Source organism: Seriola lalandi, unplaced genomic scaffold (assembly GCF_002814215.2).
Source record: "Seriola lalandi dorsalis isolate HSWRI2012SDOR001 ecotype SW California unplaced genomic scaffold, Sedor1 jcf7180002054972, whole genome shotgun sequence".
Classification (NCBI taxonomy): domain Eukaryota; kingdom Metazoa; phylum Chordata; class Actinopteri; order Carangiformes; family Carangidae; genus Seriola; species Seriola lalandi.
The window spans coordinates 5,984,533-5,998,638 of record NW_019525660.1 but is presented as its reverse complement, the minus strand read 5'-3'; the positions used below and the strand labels follow the sequence as shown (position 1 = coordinate 5,998,638).

Genomic DNA, 14,106 nt, shown 5'->3' with positions numbered 1-14,106 from the left:
CCAGATCATATAAAAACAAACAACTGAACCACTTTGGCCTGTAAATCTGACTTTAGTATTAGTGTCTTTCAGTAGATGGTGAACAGGATTATACAGAATGATATGGTTTTATCACACGTCCCCTTCTCATTTCTTCTCAGCTTCACTTTTCTGTTGACAAAAAAAAAGAACAAAAGCAGGGCACATTACGCTCACTTACTCACTATTGTGATGAGATAACTGGACCCAAAGTCATCACTGTGTCTTTAGTTATAGATATGTATGAATAAAGGCGACATTACCTTGAGTTTGCGGAGGTTGGCGAAGGCTTTGAGCAGCTTGGGCGTTGGTGGTTTTTGTCCAAACAGAGTCAGACCTTTCGGCTTATCCTCGGCCTTAGCACCTGCTGGGCCTTTGGCTTTGGTCAGTTTCCTTTACAATCACACAGAGATGATCCTTTATGGGCTGCTTGTTACATTTTTATGTAGTCTTTTATACAGTGTAAAAAGGATTTGACTTCTTTTTAGCAGGATAAATCAATTCATACAGTTCTTGACTAAAACAGCCATAGTCACAAGAAAACTTCTGTGACTGTTGCTCAAGCACATTGACTCACTTTCCCTTCCTGGCCAGCACTTTCTGAGACTCTGGGTAGTGGACAAGGATGTCAAACAGGTCCTTCTTCTCCAGGACAAAGAGATTAGCAAAGCCATGTGCTTTGACATTAGCGGTGCGCCTGTTTCCTCCATCTTTAGCAGATTGTAGTAAGCTGTTGGGGGTGGAAACAGAAATAAACCATGTGTCCATGTCCAATATCACCGGGTATCTTGCTTGGAAATTTTTAAGTTTCATCTGAGAAACACAGTGAATTCAGAAAGTGTTCAGACCCCTTTAATTTTTTCTTTTTTTTTTTTGGTAAAGCCTTTAAGCTAAAAAATTCTGTGGAAACAGAGTTTTTTTGCAAATATCACACTAACATACATATTATGTATTCAGACACTTTGTTATGGCACTGAAAATTAAACTCTGGTGCCTCCCATTTCTCTGGATCTCTGGAGCTCAGCCAGAGTGACCTTCACGTTCTTGTCTCCTCTCTTACCCGGACACTTCTCCCTGCTTGTTCAGTTTGGCCAGGCGGCCTGCTCTAAGAAGAGTCCTGGTTGTTCTTAACTTCTTCCATTTAAAAATTATGGAGCCCACTGTGCTCTTGGGAACCTTAAGTGCAGCAGAAGTTGTTTTGTAGTCTTCCTCAGATCTGTCACTCAACATGATCCTGTCTCTGAGCTCACAGTTTCTCTTCGTTGCTTTTGCTCTGTTATACATTGTCAGCTGTGAGACCTTGTATAGACAGGTATGTGTCTTTCTAAATCATGTAAAAATCAGTTGAATTTACCACAAATGGACTTCACCTGAGCTAAATTTCAAGTATCTGAATACTTATGTCAATGTGATATTTCAGTTTTCTCTTTTTAATACATTTGCAGATTCACAGATTTTTTAAATTCTGTTTCAGGGTTAAGGGTTTGGGATATTGAGTGTAGATTTATAAGGGAATATTTTTTATTTTTTTATTTTAGCATAAGCCTGCAACATAATGTGAATAATTGAAGGCAGTCTGAACACTTTCTGAATAGACTGTATAACAAACAGACTGTACAACATAATACAACAGTGCTGCAAATGAATTCCCCAGTTGTGGGATAAATAAAGTTAATCTAATCTAATCTAATCTAATCTAATCTAATCTAATCTAACACATACTATCTTTGTTAAGGTGATACTGTTCAAAACACAGAATTGAGTTTGCATGATATAGGTTTTCTTTTAGGTTATGCAGACCTTGATCCAATTAGCATCTCTATCATATGTTACAACAAAGGTAGGACTGCAGCCTGAAAGTTCATTATCACATCTGCTCACTACAAACTGACTTGGAAAGGTAAAAATTAGGTTTTGAAATTCAGTGTAAATTAGCTTTGTTTCATACAAGAATTATATGACTGCATCAGCTTTAACTGAAACAAATATATAATGTTTATAAGAATTTCACTTATATCCATAAGTAACCATTTATTGAATGATAAAATTCTAATGAGACCTGTTGAATGATTTTAGTCATTTTATATTAGGTTCCAGTCGTCATAGATCACTAATTACTCCTGCACACGAACCTGATTTCTCCAAACACAGAGCCGGCCTTCAGTGTGACAAACACAATGCTGTTGTCGGGTCCTCCCACCACCTGCACCGCTCCACCTTTAATGATGTACATCTCTTTACCAATGTCTCCCTGCAGAGGCGGAAGTGGATGTTTACACAAATGATTTACTGAAGGGAAGCAAAAGATCAGTTCCTATATCTTTGCCGATATCACCCTGCACACACAGACGTCAGCAGTTCTCTCACATAATGAAACTCTGCTTAGATTATTGGGTGCTTGCTTCATGATGATCATTAAAGTGTATCCTTTACACACACACACACACACACACACACACACACACACACACACACACACACACACACACACACACACAGAGACACAGAGACAGAGGCAAACACAGTATATACCCACTTTCTTTACAACAAAGTCTCCAGGTAGGTAGATGATTGACTTAAGCCTCAGCAACATGTCCACCAGCATCTGCTGGTCACAGCCCTGAGGAGACAGTATGAGGTTCACAGTTAGTTTTTTAGCTCTGTGTGATTTAACCTTCTCTCCAGCAGCTAAAGTGACTTAAATTGTGAAGGCTCCATTTAGTGCCTATGCATGAAAATAAAATCTTATTGACAACCATTCACTGAAATGTGTCACTCAGTATTTAGCAATACAGCAAATACTTGTTGCTCTTTTTTCATGTTGATGTATGGCCCAAATGCTTTAGTTCACAATTCAAATCAAATTAAAACTGCAAGCAGCATTATGCGGGCCCTGGCCCAGACGCTAAGCTCAGGGCCTCTGCCAGGAGGCCACTTGATGCCGCCAATGTGCATTATGTTAATTAATATCAAGTGTAAACCAGACCATCAAAATTTCATGTAAATCAAATGATGACGGACAGGTCCTCCAATGAAAACTCAAAAGCTTTGCAACATTGCAAAGGTCTTAAAATAAGATTGACCAAATATGATGTTGATCTCTGAATTCTCTTGGAGGAGTTTGTTAAAGTACATGACCTTTAAATTGCAAAAACAGTGCCAAAATTGCAAAAATTAAATTCAAAATGGCAGACCTCCTATTTGGTTTAAGCTATGGGTGCAAGAGGCTTTTTTGTACGTCTTGGCATGTTTTATGTTCCTACCGATTTTCATGCATGTAGGTGAAACCACAGGGGCAAGAAGGGCTTCGTTGAAATTTTAAAGGGGGTTCTGTCGAGTCATTTGCCACATCCATGTGCAAGAACCATAAAACGTGAATTTTCACTATGCATGACGCACCATTTGGTTCTCCTGCCCTAATTAAAATAGTCTCCTGATTTCATTCATCTTTGGTACATTATGTCGAGACGATGCGAACCCATGTTATAGCTTATTGTTTCGTTTTTTGTTTTTGTCTCTCTCCTCTAACGTAAGACCACACTCCTGACAAAATGTGAATGCTCAGTCACCTGAAACAGTGCGATCTTCTGAAAAGTGGCCAGGTTGATATCCACAGCGATGGCGATTCTCATCACCAGAGGCATCTTGTCCAGCAGCTCTGACTCATCTGGAGAGGACAGGCAGTGGATATGAGTGGATACCTGGATACATTTTTGGGATAAAGTTTTTTGACACTTACCCAGCATGCCCTGAGCGGCCCACGTGTAGTTGTACCAGGTCCGGACTCTGTTCTGGACCAGCTTGGGGATTGTATACGTGTTCATGTAGGCAACACAGCCATCCATTGATGCACGAAAATACGTCTCACCTGCTGTTGCTGCCCCTATGACATCTCTCATCTGAAAGAAAGAAAGATGGAAGGAGTTAAGGGGAAATTATAACACTACATACTATATAAAGAACAACACAAATTTGAAACATTAAACGGCTGAATAACTGCAACAAATCTCCTGGTCTTGAACAGTTGTCATACGAAAGACTTATGAATAAAACTTATGCTAAAAAACGATCCTCCTACCTGTCCAATCAAACTGGAGAACACAAAAACACCAGTGAAAAAGTTAGCCATCTGAAAGCTAATCTCAAAGGTGGTCACAGGCTCTGGAAGCCCCCCGATGTTGATCAGACTACGGACAGCATAGTAGTAACAACGCAGGTACCTGGAGGGGTAAAAAAGACCCAGGTTACTGATGGACAGAGACAACTTGCATCTTAATTTTATTTTGATATATTTCAGTCATGTAACATAAAACTTTTTTTTACTCAGTGTGGTGTCCCCTTCTTTCTCCAGCCTTGAGTCAGATTGTGACAGAGTTTGGAGAAATACGTGGAATCACAGATGAAGCTTAGCAAGCAGGAAGACTATGTCTATGCTGCTTCCATTCACAATTCTCTCGTTTAGCCCTCTCTCACCCAACTCCTTGTAATCAGCTGACTTTAGGTGTTAGGCAACCAATCAGATCGCTCCATGATCTCCAGCCAGCTAATCACATTGTTCCTGTCATACTTTAAAATTGGTTCTCCTTGGGGCGTCAAGTAGCTCAGTTGGTTGAGCATCCGCCCCATGTGCAGAGGCTAAGGTCCTTACTGCAGTTGGCCCCGGTTCGAGTCCCGGACAGCCCTTTGCTGCATGTCATTCCTCTCTGCCTCTCCATTTCCTGTGTCTCTCTACTGCACTGTCAATAAAGGCATAAAAGGCCCCAAAAAAAAAAATTGGTTCTCCTCTCTCCTGCTTTCAGCTGTCATTTCAGTGTGTTTGCTGTGACCCTCCTCGACCCCTTTCACCTCCAGTTCTCATATCCAGTGTAAATTGCTGCAACCATCTCCACTCCATCCACCTCCAGTCTTCATATCCAGTCAGGCCGAGCTGATCATCACTCCTCATCACATTCGGATCACCACCTTCTCCGCTTCCTATCTTCAGGACGACCATCAGTGTCTAGACCATGGGGTGTTTCCCTATATATCACAAACCCTCACCCCCTTTTTCAAATATGATGACATCTTGATTGGGTCTAACACCAAAGACTCTCTCACTTTTACTCTCGTTTTGCAGATTGCAATTTTCATTAGTTTACACAAATTAGTCTCTCCTGATTGAAACGATCATAATCATAATATTTAATAATACTGATCATGATACAGTCATAGTGTTAGACTGGATAAGGTTACCTTTTCTTAAAGCATGTGTAAGTGTGACTGGCTTGGGTGTGCTGCCAATGTCCAGAGATACTTTGTTTTTAGGGAGGTTTCTAGGGTTTTAGTAGGTTTGGTCATTTGCTCAGCATTGTAAAGGCATGTGGATGTTGTTGAATGATGGGAGAGAGAGAGAAATTCTCTACTCCCCATATAGCAGAACTGGGTCATCACTGTCAGGTGGGGTTTCATACCTATAATATGTGATGTATTGCGTTGTAGAACTGTTAGCAAAAAGTATTTTCTTCATCCTATCATGAGGAGTTTTTAGGACACTATATAGTTCATACATGCCACACTCATAAAATGACTCTAAGTCAGTAAATATAGTGGACTATTTGGCAAACAGAGAGATTGGCCACAATAATTGAGAAACTGTGCATGAAATTTGAACCATGGACAGAGGCTCAGCATGGGATGGGCTGGCAGTGTTTCAATACCATGGAGAGAGACTGTTTCAGCACCACAGAAAACTCCAACAACACTAACACCAGAATGAATTCTAATCACAAACAACAAGACAAAGGGAGATCAACATACGCTGTGCCGTTTCCATCATACACCCATGTAGTTGTTGCAAGACCCTGGCTCAGTGACGCGACATAGTACACACAGGCGTTGAGATGGAGCATGTAGAGCAGGTAGCCTGTGGTCCGAGCCACTCTGCATCAGAAAGACAGTGACATAAAAAGAGAGGGTGAGATGTTGAAATATTATTTTAGTTTTATTATTCATGTCAGTGGATCCTTCCACTCTGACAAATAGAATTTGCATTGTGAATTGGCAAGAGACTGCTGTCAGTGCATGTCCCACCACTTACAGACTCTAGAGAGGCTGCACAAAGGTATCCTCTGCCTTGATAGATAGACTAGACAAACACTATGAAATGGGAACTTTTCTTAATGGACCTTAAAGTTGTATCTGCAGCTGAGCCTCTTGTGACAGTGGTTATTATATTTCTTATATCACACAGCCTTGTATTCTTTTGTTTTTTGGTTTCATATTCCGTTTTTTTTCTTTTTTTCTGATTAATGCAATATTCTAATGGTTAAACTACAAAGTCTGTGTGTGTATGCACAGTACATACTGTAGGAACCTCGTACACATGCATCTGCATCTAAGTTCATATGTGTATGTATAAATACTGAATATGTATTTATGTTTGTTGATCAACCTTGTATCTGTGCCTTTGAATGTCAGTAATACAAAAAAAAAAAACTACATGAGTAACCACATTTGCAGGCTGTGAAAACAGCAAAATCCATCTTTGTTCTTTTTTCTTTTTTGTCTGTAGAGGGAAATTTTCAAAAAAATTTCATGTACTAATTACTATATACGTATAAAGAATCTACATCCAAAGAAAAAGTAAATCCAAAAGTAAATGGTTCAGAAACTGTCAGCACCAAATAGTACAGTTCATCTAAGGTTCACACACAGTGGACTGGGAACTGGATAAAAACCAATATGAATCTGCTCCATTGATCCATGAGCATTTACCTCCAAATGTAAGCTTTTGCCATGATGCTTTCAAGTCGATCGCTGAACTCAAAAAAGGATTCAATCTGGAACACACAGGAATCACACAAAAAATGTAAAGTTTTTTTTTTCAGTTACATTGTTACTAATAAAAAGGATCAGCTGCCTGCCTACCCTGATGAAGCGGTTGATTCGGTACACGGAGGAGAATTGAAAGTGCAGGCAGAAAAGGTCGAAGGGTAGGATGCTGGCTATATCAGTCTGCAGAGACAGGAAGAACACAAGTTATACTACTTCTGTACCTGTGAGGTTATAGTGACTAATTCTGGGATTTCATCCCAATGACTCAAAAGAATTATTATTATTCACTTCAGTAAAAACACCAGTACAACAATGTTATGATTCTCCATTACAAGTAAAAGTCTTTCATTTCAGCTGTCACTTGGCTAAAGTACAGATTTCATTTTACTGTTGTACAGTATGTGGAGTTTTAACTGCTCTTTATAATGTTTAGTCCAATGGTTTCCAACCTGGGGATCGGGCCCCTCAAAGCCCTCATGTTGCTTTTTTGTGAAATATCAGATGATTTAACCTCTTTGATCCACTACATATGTTTAAAGGGAACCATATGAGGAATTTAGAGGAAGTGATAACAACTCAGAGACGTCTGACATGTGACAAGGGATGCTGAATTAGACTGCTGTTTTTAAAAGAGGTCACAAAGCCAAAAAACCTTGGAACCACTGGTTTAATCTGTAAATACATTTCATAGCTGTTAAATGTTAAATGTTAAAGGTTAATCAGTAAAACATACAAAATTTCCCTCTAACATGTATTGGAGTAAAAGTTTACAATGGAATAAAGTAAAACTACCTCAAACCTGTAAGTACACTAAGTAAAGGTGGATGTGTTTTTACATTCTCACCTTAAACCGTTGCGATTTCCGATAGTGTACCTTTGTCAATGCTCTGTCTTTCTGCAGTGGACAGACGATTTGTGTTAATTACACACAGTGTTACAATGCACAGGTCACATAAAGCTACCATAAATTCAGCTGTTGCAGACACAGGTTACAGGTCATTGACAGTGATGCCGCAGAATGCTTTGTGACTTACAATGATGTCGCCGGCTTTGACAAACTGCAGTCGGGGCTGCCAAATCACGATGTCAGTAACATTAACTAAGTCACTGAGGATGTCACAAAATATCCAGAAGGGGTTGGCAGCTGGAGTGTGGTAAGGGAACGCCAAACGGGCAGAGCAAAACCAGACATTATAGTTGTATGCAATTGCTACCACAGTCAGCCAGGTGATATAGCGACGATCTGGAGACAGAGAGCCAATTACATTTCAGTATTTACATGCGTTTATATGTTCAGTTAAACTGAGGTGTCAGATGGCCTGCTTGGACCTCACCTACCTGTGAAAGGATCTATGGTGGTTCCCAGGACTTCATCCATCTTTTCCTCGATTGGATGGATTAGGACATCGAAACAGGAGCAGTTGATGTCTGGGAGGATCTTTGCTTTCTTCCTGGCCTCCTCCGCCAGCCTCTCCTCCTCTGCTTTCTTCTCGGCCTCCAGCCTTTTCTCCTCATCCTTCTTCTTCTTCTCCTCTGCCTTTTTAGCTGCCTCCTCTGCCTTCTTCTTATCTGCCTCTTCTTTTGCTATCCGCTCCTCCTCCTTCAACTTGATGTAGTCATCCTTCTTCAGAATAGGTGCTAAAGAGACAAAGAGAGTGATGGTGGGTTAAGTGGCTTTTCCATGTCTGTGAGCCAGTTTTCTGTCTCTGTGCTTTCCAGATATTATGTCTTTACTTACTGACAGGTGGGGTGATTTCAGGAGAAGTTGCATAGGGATCTATGACTTTCTCTTTGAGCATATCTGTCCGTTCTTTTAACCTCTTGACCAAAGTTCTGAGAGTGTCATCTGTGAAGCGGTTGTAGACAACAGGTGGAGGAGGGGCATTTTCACTGAAAACAGATGTAAGTGCAGTTCATGTTATTGTTGTCACTATTAATCTGCTGTTAAAGGAGAAAAAGCGAGCAGACACAACTCTACATTAGCTCATTAAGAGGCTTTAGCTTGTTAAGAGAAATTAGCAACACTTTTTCACTTTTATCTAAACCTCTGAGAAAGAACAGGATTTTAATAAAATCCAGAGACAAGGATGAGTTACTGACATGCAAAATGTAAGAAAATGTGACACTTGGTCACATGACTGGTCGTCTGCGGTCATGTGACCGGGTGTCAATCAGGAAGTGATAAAACGCCGGTTGCCCCAGTGGAAAGCCCCTTTCCTCCCGACTTGGCTCTCCCTCTCATACGGGGTGACAGGCAGACACGAGGGTCCTGTCCGTCAGGTTCAGGATTGACGTGGCCATTGATACCCAGAGACTGGACCAGGCCAGCCACTGTTTTCTACTGTTAACTTGCTTTTTTGTTGTTGTTTATTTTGATTTGTAGGCTTGAGGCATTTAGTATTTTCTAGCATGATTGCTGTATTGTATGGTAGTCATTTTGGATGGTAATGAAAGCTAATGTTTGTTCTCTTCATATCTACAGTTTGACTTTGTGAAAGGCCGGGTCCACATCAAAACACAGCCCCCTTCCTGTGGTGGGACCGCACGGGTGACACTCTGTAGAGGTGTGTATAGTTGTCGTGATACTGCATGTATTCCATTGCAATAAATCTATAGAGTTTAAGTGTGTAATGCTATTTAATGTGTAGTGCATGTGTGTGGTGGTAGCTCTGTTGTCTCCTTCTTCTGTCATTTTTATTGTTGCTGTGTAGAGCCGACGCGCCCTTATTATGAAGAGAACTGATTGATTGAACCATCAGCGGAATTGTTCGTTTCTTATTGCCTCATGCCTATATTTTATGGAAATTTTATTTATCTATTGTAATAAAACCAACTTAATTTTTACACAAGATACGCCTCTGGTAAATTGTTCCTGTTCGGGGAAGTCAGAGTGGGTCACAACTTGTACAGGAGATGTTAAGGGTTCCTCCTGCCCCTTAGTGGGAGGTGGCATTGTCAGATATTGTCAAAAGTAAATCTTTGTACCAGGTACTACAAAAATAACCTACATTTTCAAAAAAAGTATAAAAATCATCTGCAAAGAACAAAATAAATTCTTTGAAATCAACTCCCACTTGCACATGAATGCTACCTCTGATTGTTCTCAGTCACAAACACCACTAATCTGCTAAGCTTCTTTCCTACTTTAGGAGTCACAGGATGCAAATCACAGTGTAATCATGGCTGCTGCTCCTGAAGCTAACACACAGTATCTCCACGCACTGCATTTATTTAGAGGGAGGCTGAAACAATGCAGACCTTGCAGTCATTTAGACGTGTGCCAAGTGTCCATCTGCACAATCAGCTGAAAACACTTATGTAACTTTTACCTTATGTGTGGAGCTGAAACAAAGGTTTATATTTGACTGGCAGATATTAACAACAGTCATGTCTCTAGCTTCTGAATGCTGAATGCCACCAAGTCAAAGTGAAATACTTTACATCTGATAGTTCATTACTATACTAACTGTCTGATGTACACTCATACTTGGATACCAGGGACATGGATAGTCAGGTATTCTTAGTCAGGTCAGGTTTATTTGTATAGCTGCTAACCATAGAGTCCCATAGGCCTCGCATCTTTAATATTATACTATAATATAATATTGATGGTGCTTAATGATCCAAGTAATCAGGTAAATGTTAAAAACAAAATCCTCTCCTCAACAAATCTCTGATCCACTATGAGCTGAGCCTGCAGGCAACTTAACAGTAGTATGGATACCAACTATGGCATCAAACATTTCCAGATGTTCTAGATCAGTCTGTGTTCTTCCTTACTCACTGTTCCGTACCTACAGTGGATCAGGGATTCTTAAGCATTTTTATGACAGAGCGACCAAAGCAGACTCAAAAACACCAGTTTATCAAGATCCAGTCTCACAGAGCCACAATGGAAGGTTCTGTGGATTTGTTAATGCTTTATGAAAGCACGAGCAAAAATTATATAATAAAAATAAAAATAAAAATATATAATACAATATGTAGTAATGTATTCTTACTCCTCAGCCCCTTCTGGATTGGCAGGATCAGCAGGATCAGCTGGAGCAGGAGCAGGAGCAGGTGCAGGAGCAGGAGCAGGAGCAGGAGCAGGAGCAGGAGCAGGAGCAGGAGCATCTGCAAGTAATCGAAAACACAATGTAACAGTGATGTCAGCTGCTAATCGGCCACGAAACTGGTGTTCAATGACTCTCTTTCATAACCTGAAACTTCTCAGCTCTGAATTACAGATTAGCATTGTTGTAAGAGAGGAAATAGCCGTCCTTTTCTTTTGCAATACACAGATCTCTGGAGCTCAGCCAAAGTGACCATCATGTTCTTGATCACATCTCTTACCAAGAACTTTCTCCCTGATTGTTCAGTTTGTCCAGGCAGGCAGCTGAAGAGTCCTGGTTGTTCCAAACTTCTTCTATTTAAGAAATATGGAGGCCACTTTGCTTTTCCTTCAATGCAGCAATTTTTTATTGGATCCTTCCCCAGATCTTAGCTTTGCAGTCAGTTTTCAGTATGGGATATTGGGTGTAGATTGATGAGGTAAAAAAAATGTTTGTTTGTTTTTTATTTTAGCTTGAGGCTGCAACATAACAACATGTGAAAAAAAGTGAAGGTGTCTGAAGACTTTCTGAATGAACAGTACATCATAAAATAAGATGTTACGCAGATGTTCTGCATATTAGAACATCATGTCATCATTGTAGTAAAACTTTAGGCTCAAATGTCATATTGATGTGCACTGAAAGACTCTCCATGACACACACACAAGCCTTTACAGTGCAAATGTAGAATGCATACATCACACAATATATGTTGTTGATAGTTCCTTCATGCCCCTGTGCATTATGTTTATGAAGAAAATAGTAGACATGATGTTTAATAGTCTGTGTTAATGTATCCATCAACCACTAAGGTCTGTATGGCAGATGCTGTATTTCCAGTAAGTATTCTGCTCTAATGGAGTTCACAGGTCCACTAGACAGTATTTATCTGCCAGAAAAATCACAGACACTGGAGGAGGATGTGTTAAGTCACGATAAGACAATCTGACTCTATTACTCAAACACTTGTGTAAAGCAAAGCAAAGCAAAGCAAAGCAAAAACAAACACCAAACACGTTTCTGCACATGTAACACTTCATGTGATGTCACTGTGCCTGCAGATGACAATTACTGTTAGTATAACACTGAACATAGATAAACTAAGATCAAATAAACAAATAAACTATTCACCTGGCTTTGGCTCTTCCTTCTTAGGTTCCTCCTCTTTCTTTGCATCTTCTTTCTTTTCCTCCTCCTTTTTGTCCTCCTCTTTTTTTTCTTCCTCTTTCTTTGGCTGCTCTTTTTCATCCTTCTTTTCAGGAGGCTTTTCTTCCTGTAAACACACAACAGTGGTAACAGTAGGCACATGAAAGTGGAAAGACAAACAGGGCAAAGCCCGACCTTATGTTCTCAGTCTCATATATTTTGTTTTCAATTAATATTGTTAACTACAAGTCCAAAACTGCTCAAGTGCTAAAATGTAATTTAATAAAACCAGGACCAGTTTTTATTTAAATATTTGCTAATGCATTTAGCAATCACCCTTACAATTCATCCTTCTTTTCCTCAGCATAAAATCCTGCAGGTATTCAGCCCCCTGAAAAAGCACTGCAACAGTAAATCCACAGATCCACCCTCCCTGCTGAAGCTGCATCTTCTCCACATCAGTGCCAAGCTGCTTTAGAGGATTTCCCTGATCTGAGTCACCTGCCATGGCTCACCTGAAAAGTACCTGTATGAGCCCAAGTGACAAACAAGTAGCAAGAACCTGACTAGTTGACTGTTTGGGCTAAATGTATGAAAGCTGTTTAGGGAGCAATCAGTGCATATAAATAATTTGTATGAAATCAAATTAGCAACAGATAAAATGTAATGATTTTATGAATGTAAAGCTAAAACAAGACTTTTAAAAACATCCCTCTTGTCCAGGTCTAACACTAAGACTGCTAACACTCCATCTTCCATATCTTAATTTTAACCCGCAATTATTGAAGGTTACTTGTGGGTTCTGCAAGGCTCAGTGTTGGGCCCATCATTGTTTATTTTTCATATAAAAGATACAACTTTTGAATACAGAGGAAAAGGAGCTGAAATCTAAGTCAGACTAAATTCATTTTTGGGAATCATGCCACACATAATGCACATCTGAAATCTAATTTTCTAAAATTAAGCTTTATACTGTTCGTTTACCCTACGGATCCATATATAACGTCCTGTGTGAAGTGTGGCGACAACATATTAAACAAACACAAATTAAAATGTCATATCTCAAAAGGGAAACAACAACTTCAGCCTTTTTCAGACTGCAGAAATCTTTGTTAAGTTTTTCCAGATTTGAGTAAAGGAAACTTTTTTCCTTTCTAAATAGTTTCTTCCATAATTATTGATCGTAGACTGAAATAAATTTCAATTTCAGTTTCTGTATTTGAGATATTAGAAAGAGAAGTCTTACCTTAGCTGGTGGAGCTGCAGTAGCAGGGGGGGCAGCAGCCTGGGCAGGGGGAGGCTCAGGAGCCCTAATCAACTTTTTCAACCGGCTGAACATGGTAGGCTTCTGTGTGGGCTACAGCGACCAGGCCTGCCCATCCACTTCTCCTCCTTGGAAACCAGAATCCCAAGGTCCTCCTTGTGCAGTGCTTGTTTCACATCTGAACAACAGACTGAGGCAATTAAATATCTTAAACTCAATAATTCCCTCTGGGCACTCCTCTTTCTCCTGGAGTCAACACCAGATCAGCTGCTTCAGCTGCCAATCACAGCCAGACAAGACAGCAGCCCCCTGGCAGTGCTGGCTCCATTTAGAAAAGCCTTATAATATTTAACACAAGTGTGTAATCAATGATCACATGAAAATATCAATTAGTGAAAGTGAGTTGGGGGTGGGATATAATTTCATTATTTCAAACTGGATTTTAAGTTAGTGAAACAGATGAAAACAACTCCCAGTTTCATAGGTAATGTGTATGAGTATTAAATGATGGAATAACCAGTGAATGTGGTAATGAGGTGGTAACGAGATCAAAGTAGCTGCTGTAAAATTAGTACTGTACTGTACTGAGGTTATTTCAGTCACAAATGCAGAGGCCACCTAGTTAATTAGCCCTCACCATGTCCCTGTCTGGCTAATGGGATTAGAGAGCACCTCTCTCTCTCTCTCTGAACTGTACGAACACAAAGCCGACAGACAGATACACAACACAAGCAAACAGCAAAGGATGACAATTCATAGGATGAAGCAAAC

General features: G+C 40.0%; 1 protein-coding gene across 1 annotated transcript; it reads right to left on the bottom strand.

Annotated features, from left to right (window-relative positions):
* Window positions 1-10: 10 nt before the first annotated feature.
* Window positions 11-11,502, bottom strand: cngb3.1 (cyclic nucleotide gated channel subunit beta 3, tandem duplicate 1). Its single transcript, XM_087171752.1, has 17 exons — window positions 11,488-11,502; window positions 10,833-11,023; window positions 8,570-8,721; window positions 8,170-8,469; window positions 7,866-8,074; window positions 7,676-7,726; window positions 6,925-7,011; window positions 6,772-6,836; window positions 5,815-5,937; window positions 4,097-4,238; window positions 3,758-3,917; window positions 3,588-3,685; window positions 2,555-2,638; window positions 2,151-2,269; window positions 596-748; window positions 282-411; window positions 11-150 (listed from the first exon to the last, which is right to left on the bottom strand). The coding sequence occupies exons 1-17, from the start codon at window positions 11,500-11,502 to the stop codon at window positions 127-129; spliced, it is 2,103 nt and encodes a 700-aa protein (XP_087027878.1). The 3' UTR covers window positions 11-126.
* Window positions 11,503-14,106: the final 2,604 nt, after the last annotated feature.